At 47.2% G+C, this 8,774-nt stretch overlaps 1 protein-coding gene across 2 annotated transcripts in view; it reads right to left on the minus strand.

Moving 5' to 3' along the window:
- The window catches only part of ITGA6 (integrin subunit alpha 6), a 66,896-nt gene extending 60,949 nt beyond the window's left edge, over positions 1-5,947 (minus strand). For both annotated transcript variants that reach the window (XM_087819774.1, XM_087819773.1), the window contains exon 1: positions 5,707-5,947. In XM_087819774.1, coding sequence (XP_087675900.1) covers positions 5,707-5,888 — 182 coding nt within the window. In that variant the 5' untranslated portion in view covers positions 5,889-5,947. The remainder of the gene's footprint in view (positions 1-5,706) is intronic.
- Between the last annotated feature and the right edge of the window lie 2,827 nt (positions 5,948-8,774).

An 8,774-nucleotide genomic window follows, 5' to 3' on the forward strand; every position in this document is an offset into this window, starting at 1 on the left:
ATCCCTGACTTATGATTGGTGGCTGTAGTTGGGGGAAAAGGCGGTCTTGTAGGACAGAGCCTTTAACCTGTGGGATCTGATGCGATCTCCAGGTATAGTGTCGGAATTGAGTTAAATTGTAGGATACCCAGCTGGTGTCTGAGAATTGTTTGGTGGTGTGTGGGAAAAGTCCCCCACACTGGAACTGGGTGAAGAGCTGTAGGAATCCTGCACCAAGTCACAGCTAGTAAATGCCGAGGAGGATTTGATCCCAGCTAGCTTTACAGCTGGGATCTTGACTCTAGCTCTATAGTCCACTCATATCCACTAAGTTATGCTGCCTCCTGTACATAAAAAGGAAAGCTAATTTAGCTCAAACCTAGAAAACTGTAAGAATAGATTCTTGGAGATTACAGCTATGGAAACTGATCACATCTAGTGCAACAGATCTGGGCTGAGCCTAGAATTTTATTTTTTGCAGAAAGTCCCTAAGTCGCCCTGATGATCAGCCAGCTTTGATTCTAAAATTTTACCCAAACACAGAAGAGTAAGACAAGCAGCAGGGGCTGGCCTTGTCCCGGGTGCCCATTACTGCAGAGCTCAATCTTGACCACCCTCCAAAGAGGCTGTAGGAACTCTGGTTCCAACACATGGTCCACCCAGGTCACCATTCTATAGCTCTCACTGGAGGAGGTCAGCAGCTTCCCCACCATTCTACCTAAAGACTTACTTATATGTATCCAAGATTCCCTTACTGTCCTTAACTGAAGCTTTAGTCGTCAATTCACAAGTGCCCTCACACACTTACCCCCACCTGATCCCCAAACCCTTGTCAAATTGTTTTCAGGATCTATTCTACAGACATCATTTTCTATCTAGTCTCATTGTAACAACCTGCAAATCCTGAGAACCCTCTACACTGCAGGTCAGCCTGTATTTCTGGGGTTAAGTTCCTAAGCCAGCCTTTAAGGCAGAGGGCAAGTGTAATTAAAAATCACTCATGAAAATCCCTTAGCTGGGACCTGGGCCGTTGAAAATTCAAAAACCAAGAATTACCATCTAGCATGTCTCTCTGCATTATGGCTATAGCTTCCCTTCCCCTGGGCTAGCAGAAAGCAAAGGGTTAAATAAAAGGATTTCTTCCTCTCTTTAACCTGAGCTAGAAGAGTTGACTTCACAAGTTAAATTGAGTGTATGATATGACCCATTGTATTTGCAAGGCATATGCAGGGTGCTACTAGGCAAAGAAATAAACCTAAGACCCCTGCCCTCACATAACCTATAATCTGGTTGGGAGAGATTGGATCATCCTCTGAAAATGGTAGGTAACAGTTAAACAGAAAACCATCAGAACTGTCAGATACTAAGCGCCACAGACATTCAAAGGAAGAAGAAACTGCTGGAGTGTAAGTTGGGCTAAAAAAGACTTTCAATGAGAAATTTAAACTGCTTCTTCAGATACGATGATGTTCTTTAAGATGGGCTGACTTGGAGTCAATCAGTGTTCAAGGTAAAACTGACCCTGCCATCTAAGCATACAACAGTATTTTCTATTATGTCTCCACTGTCCCTCTTGAAAGTACCACATAATTCACTGCCAGCTATGCCCACTGAAATATGTTGAGCCAAGGTCCTAAGGGTGCCATGTGCCATAGTTCCGGTACTATTTGGTTACAAAAGCTTAAATTAAATCAATATTGTTATGCTCAAACAGAGACTTATGTAGCTAAAAACAGAGTAATAGCTTCTTTACAAGAGTAGAGAATACTATATGAGCATGTAACCTGACTTTCCCAACAAATTATTCATACCATATGAATACACTAACCCTTTTCTCAACCCTAAGTCATTAGGTGGATAAATTTAAATTACTTGGGTAAAAATTAAATTTCTGCTTTCTTGCAAAGTCCTACGATCTCTAAGTGTCCCTGCCCATGTCAGCTTTCTCCACTCTTGAGACTCAAGGTGACTGAGAACAGTCCCTAGATGATGGCCACAGGCCACATGGCTCTCTGAATGAATTCAAGGAAGCAAGTGCTTAGGTGCACATCCTGAAAACAGCTCTGATCCCTAGCTGGCAAGTCACTTACTCACCGGGCTTTTTCAGAAGGAAGGGGGGTGACAGGCAAAGAAGGAGGGACACAGAAGCTGATCAAGGCCAGTTGGAATGAGGGCCAAGAGGAAGACAGTCCAAGCAGATATTTAAATAGATAGCCCTGACCCATGTGGGAAATAGTTTAATAAATCAACCAAACACAGTGCATTTCCAAACCTCAGATGCTAGCCAATTCCTCTAGGTCTGAAGGGCATTTCTGAATTTTCCTTTTAAAGATGGCATGAGCACAAGTTCAAATCCAGGTCCTGTTAAGATTCTGCTTAAGCAGTTGTGAGACTTTAGATATTTCTTAACTTTTAGTTTCTTCATTGACAAAGAGAGCCAGTAGGACTAGATGATCCCTAGTTCAGTAAACATGATTTTTAAACTGGAGCCTGACAACTCCAAGAAACATCAAGAACAAACCCCACAGAGTCAGCACAGAATGACAGTGGGCCTGGAGAGCCTCTGGGAGATAGTGGTCATCAGAAAGTTCCCAAAAAGAAAATTGAGATAAATCCAGAATTATTGCTCAAGAATATTACTTATAGCTCTCCCCCTTCTGGGTTCTGCCCTACAGTCGTACACAGATCCATGTCTTCCCAGAAGAGCTAAGAGTGATGATTCACCACAGCATGGCATACCCACAGATACCATCCCATGCTTTCTACATGGAGGTAGAAAGATGGGAGTGGTGCTGTGTGACTCAACTTTTAACTACCTAAGATAAATGAAAGATTCCAAGAAGTTCAGACCCTGACCTCAGTAACTCGGCCAACTATCTAAATATTCTGGAGTCTGAAACTTCTTTAATACACAGCCGAAAAACCTGAGTGAAGTTTTAAAGTCTTTTACAGTCTCTGGTTCAGTTTTAGAGTCCTGAAAGTTTTAGCAACACACAGTACGTTTTAAGGCTCTCGGATACAATATTATTCTATTATAAAATTATAACTGGAGCTTAAGATGTAATTAAATAGTTAAATAGCATTATAGAAAATTTAACCCAGAAAAATCTATGGTGGTTTCTAGAACAGTGCATTCATCTGATATTCCCACACATCTTGATATTTTACTTCTCCTAACTCAAAGTTCCTTGTTCACTAAATTTTCTTTTGTTATAAATCTAATTAAAGACAGATTAAAGTTAAATTGCTTTGAAAATGGTTTTCATAAATGTGACTGAGAATTTAAAATATCAATTACCCAAACTACAATAACTTTTGGTTTTACTCTTTGGTAGTTTTAGAATCACAGAATGTTTAACATCTGTACAGTAGCTGGCACACAGTAGGAATTCAATTACTGCTTCTAAATTTATTACCATTAACAGCCACCATTTAATCAGCAAGTACCCAGGCCAAACTGGAATTAAGCACTTTGCATGGTATCTCTTAATCCTCACATCCCTATTAAGCAGTAATACCTCCATTTTACAGATAAAGAAACTAAGGCTCAAAATAAAACAACAGTTACTAAATGGCTAAGTATGACTTTGAGCTCAGGTCTCTCACCAGAAATACTCCCAACTGAGCTTGTCCAAAGAGTGCAAAGTTTAGGAAGCCGGACCAGTGGGGTCTAGACCTCACTGGCTGTTATTTACACCCACATCCTTTACTGACAAAGATGACAATGGATGTGGGTATGGCGTGTGTGCGGGTTACCCTGAGAGGACAATGCTGCTCCTGAAGCTGGAATACTTGACCAAAAGCAGTAGGATAGGGGGTGGCATTTGACATAAACCACAGCCCCCTAGAGTGCGGTTACTGCCATACTCTAAGCTCCAGGGAAAGATCCAGTCCCCTTAAAGTGGGCCTGCCCCTATCTGAGGGTCTGATCAGTCCCTGTCAACCCCTAAGAAGAGCGTTTCTAGAAGACATCACAACCCAAACACTGGCTTATTCTTACCCTTGGGAGGACTTGAAGCAGCTCTAATAGCAGAGAAGCCCACCAGCGGTAACAAGTTGTAGCAAGCATGCTGCTAACCTCGGTGACAAGAGGGATTCCTGGCTAAAATCGTATTTTGCACATCTCCATCCCAAGGATGTGTTCTTGCCCCAGTACTTCCCCTTCACAATGTTTGCTTGAATAAGTATTTCAAGGAAGCCACCAGCTCCAGCATCTAGTGCGGAAAGAAAACGCCAAGGAGAGTGTATTCCCTCTGCTAGCCCAGTGATTTCTGCACTGACAAGTTCAAATTCTCCATATGGGTAGACGCACATCGAGGCACTCCTAAGTATTCAGAGACACTAACCGTCCTCCATTAACTGCGTTAGCAGAAACCACCTTTCATTTCTGATTTACAGCTTAACAATTCTTTCCAAAGCAGGGTATAAGCAGCTGGCCTGGCCGTCAGACCACCCGCCAGCCAGCGGCCTCCCCACCCCCAACTAATTCCTTTGCTTAAATAGCAGGTGTTATTAAAAAAACACAACACTAAGATCCTGGGGCCCACAATATTCACCTATTCTAAAGTTCCTAATTGCTGAAACCAAGCTCTGAAATCCCATTCGCCTCTCATAAACACAAAGTCCTCTCTTAACTGTGGCTGCACTTTGCTTTCTCAGCTCTGTTGGTCCTGGAAGAACCTCAATTCAAAGAGAGACCATGGGGTGGGGGTGGGGGATTTGGTGAGTTTATTTTTCGGTAGCACAGAACAAGAATGCAGCCCCACTGTGATCAAGTCGACTAAGCTCCCAAATACCCCTCTCCAACCTAAATAGTTTGATCATGTGGGAACCTAACACAATCTAAGAAAGAAAATGGGAGGCTAAGAGTGCCGGTCTCCACTTTCTCCCGGGAGGAGCCCCACTATGCTATGGTGGAAGGGGGTGTCACTTCCAAACCAGGCTTGCAAAGCGCCAGCCCAGATCGGACATGTTGCTTTCACCCCCTCGGCTGGGCCTGCCCACTGCAGGCTCCCAGAGGGTCGCGGGTGTCGCCGGCCGCTTTGCGGCCTCGGTGGGGGGCGGGGGGCGCACACCATTCACAGCTTGTTTTCTCTGCGGATCTAGTCCCTCGAGCAGGTGCTTGGTTAGTGCCATCTTTTTTTTTTTTTTTTTCTTTAAGGGAGGGAGTGTGAAAGTATCTCGTACAAGGGCGCCGGCCCTGCGGGGGAAGCCACGCAGGACACGATGAAAAGTGACTTTCCAACTTCTGCGGGGCGCGCGGGTCTGCGGGGTGAAGGGGTGTTGCGTGCATTTCGAAAAGGCCTGGATCTTCCTGGAGCAACACTCCCAGTAACCCCACCGCAGCAATACAGCGACCCTACAGCACATGTCACCCCCGCCCCAAACACACGCGTGAAGCTCAGCGAAGCATGCCACCTGCTGGGTTCCCAGCAAACATGCCCCGAGGGAAGGACCGCCCGAAAGTACTTTGTTTAAAATTTTTTACAAAAGTAAACTCTCTCGGGGCGAAGGACAGACCCGCCTGACCCCGCGGCCGTGGTCCGGGGGTCGGCGCGCTGACTCTCCTCCGGCCGGGGCTGAACGCGGGGAGGCTCCGCACAAGGCGGAGCCGGGGCCGAGCGCGCGGCCCGCGGAGTCCCGGGCGGGGCGGCGGAGGGGCAGGGCGGCCGGCGGGAACGGGAGGGCCGGCGCCCGGGTGGGGGCGGGAAGAGCCGGGGAACTCACAGCCGCTTGTCCTCGGGCTGCAGCTGCCGGTGCATGGCCAGCGAGAAGCCGAAGAGGCTCCCGGGGTCCCCAGTTTTCCGGATCACATTGTCCTCTCGGGTGTCCAAGTTGAAGGCAGCGCCGAGCCGGGGCAGGAGCCCCGCCGACAGGTAGAGCAGCCACAGCTGCCCGGCAGCCGCCATGGGAGGGTCTGCGCGCCGGGCAGGGAGCCGGGCGCTGCGAGCTGCTGCGGGCCGGGCTCGAGGCTGCGGCGCGGCTGCTCCCGCGGCTCCCTCCGTCGGCCTCGCCGCCGCGTCCGGCCCCACCCCCGGGCGAGTCGCGCTCTCCGCCTGGCCGCTCCCCCTCGCGGGCAGCTCCCCACTGCTCAATGAGCCCGTTGTTCTCTGGAGACTCGCAAGCGTTTTATCAAGTGACTAGGGCGCCGGCCCCGCCCCTGGCCCCTCCTCGCGCGCCAGCCGCGGCCTGCCGCCCGCACCTTCCCCGCGGGCCCGGCTGCGGTACCCTCCCGGCCCGCCCTCCCCCGCCCACCCCCGGCCGCTCCGAACCTGGCCCGGGAGCAGCGGCGCGAGGTACGAGCCGACGAGCTCCCGGCCCAGCAGCCCCGCCCCGGGGGTCCTCCTGGAAATAAGCACGTGAATTGTGGTTGCCATTGGGCGCAGAGCCTGAAAGGCGTTTACTATCTGTTAGTTAGCAAAGGGAAGTGTCGGTGAGGCGCCCGCCCTAGTCGCCTTGAGCTGCGTGTTTTTGCGCACCGAGGCCCACGTGCAAATCCAGACTTCATTCATTCATTCATTCCACAAGTGTTTGTTTATGCACAAATGTTCATGGAGCGCTTAACGCATGTCCCCAGATACTTGGGAAATAGAGCTGCACAGATTGTTCCCGGCCCTCAAAAATGATAATGGCATAAACTTTGATAGTGCTGTACAACTTACAGCTCACAGCTATTATCTCGTTTACTCCTAATAATCCTTTGAGATGGGTATTTTCTTTTTGCAGATGAGAAAGCGAAAGCTCAACCATGGCCCAGAGCACCCAGGGATCTGTGCAGAGAGCTTGTGGGAGAAGTCACACTGGTGTTGGCAATTTAACACTTAGTCTCCAGATGTGCTGAGGCTGAGAAGCCCCTTAACAGTAAAGGATGGGTTGTTTAAATTGTACCCACGAAGCTCAGGAATCCTTCTTCCCAGCCCCCAAATTCCCAGGACTAGCTGGAAGAACTTCCCGCCAAGAGGCAGTTCTGAGGTCTGTGTGGGTGGCCTAAAGGCTCTTGCCTCCAGGACAGGGGGTGAGGCCTCCATTGAGGTCTTGACTCCTTGGGTGACTTTATCCTGTAGTGGTTCTTAACCAGGGGAGAGAAAATTCAAGGTTACTGTGAATTTGGATGACAAAAAAATTTACATTTTTATTTTCATTAACCTCTGACATTTAGCATTTCCTTTCATTATGAATGAAGAATATCCCACAGTGACAGTGGGATAAGTATCTATGACTTAGTCTCCAGCAGAACCCAGGGGTTCTTTACATCACATCATAGTTGTTGCAAATAGCTTAAATTACAGCAGTTACTAGGTAGACCCTGAGCTAGGTCTTATGTCATATGTCAATTAAAAACTATGTGGATTGCCCTAGCTGGTTTTGCTCAATGGTTAGAGTGCAGGCCTATAGACTGTAAGGATCCCTGGTTTGATTCCAGCCAGGGCACGTGCAATGTTTCTATCCCTCTCTCCCTTCCACTCTCTCTGAAAAGCAATGGAAAAAATATCCTTGGACCTGGAAAAAAAAGTATACTATAGTACAAATTTTTAAACATTGTGTTAACTGTATTTCTATAAATTGGTTTTCATATCTCTTAGGCATTTAAAAACATTGTTCTGAAAAAGTGTCTGTGGTCTTCAGCAGCCTGTCAAAGGGGGCCCATGAAATAAAGTTAAATACTAGGCTGAAGGCTCCCAGTAACCCTGCATTGGAAATAGAAGCAGAGAGCAGTTCCAGGGAAGAGCTGGAGCTCTGTGTGTGCACGTGGGGGTACCCTCACCGGGTATTTGTACCAAGGGAACAGCTGGTGCTACAGAGAAAAGCCACTCAAACATCATCAATGGTCCATAGGTGGTAAAAGCTGCCATAGTCCCTTCAGCATAGTCGGGGCAACTTATCTGCCAATCAATAACTCCAGTCAAATGTAACCAAAAGTGGGGTGCAGCGGGTTCAAATTCACTAGACAGTCTTGGAGGTCACACTGTTTTAACAAATGTGTGATAACCTTGATAAGGTTGAGAAACTGTTGAAGACTATAAACTAGTAAACTAGGAAATATCTGCAATAAGATTTTTCATGCAAGTTGGTTGCAAGTTACCCTTTCCTCTTAATGTTAAAAACAATATTCAAGAGAGACAGGTCCAAGCTATTACAGAGCACAACGAACCTCACTGCAGGATAGTACTCAGCAGGGGGAACAGATATAACTGTAATGGCTGATGAAGTACTTCTGAGCTGGTTAATAAAAGCCTTGCCCTGAGCTCCCTAAGTTCAACTATACCTCCCTACCCCCTCCACTTCCCTAGAACACACCAACTTCCTCACAATCCAGCAACTAAAGGGCTAAGCCCTTAAGCCCTGGAACTGCAAGGGCTTCTTCTGATTAGGTGTCTTCCTGTCATACCAGCTGTTAACTGTACTGAATATCACCCCTTGCTTCCAACAGTAACTCTGCACCATTCATCACTTTCTGCCCCAGATGTTTAGTAGATGATGTTTGGGTAGCCCAGAGTTACCTACTTGATCCCAAAGATTGATTGTGCTCAAGTTGAAATCTTTAATAATGTTAAATTTAATATAGCAATAAAATATAGAGTGCTACTAAATAAAATGCCATGTAGGAGAAGGAAGGAATGAAGAAATCAAGGGTGAAAGGCTTGTTCTAGAGAGTGCCGAGTGCCCATCACAGATGAAAAACCTAACCACACTGCTACCTTCTGCCCAGTTCCTGACTAGGGTGCCAAACATGAAGTTGAACGTAACTCAAGAGCTCAACAATAATCTCATTGAAGATTGTCAGCTCTTCCTGA

The sequence above is a fragment of the Miniopterus natalensis genome, chromosome 8, assembly GCF_054644295.1.
Source record: "Miniopterus natalensis isolate mMinNat1 chromosome 8, mMinNat1.hap1, whole genome shotgun sequence".
NCBI lineage: Eukaryota > Metazoa > Chordata > Mammalia > Chiroptera > Miniopteridae > Miniopterus > Miniopterus natalensis.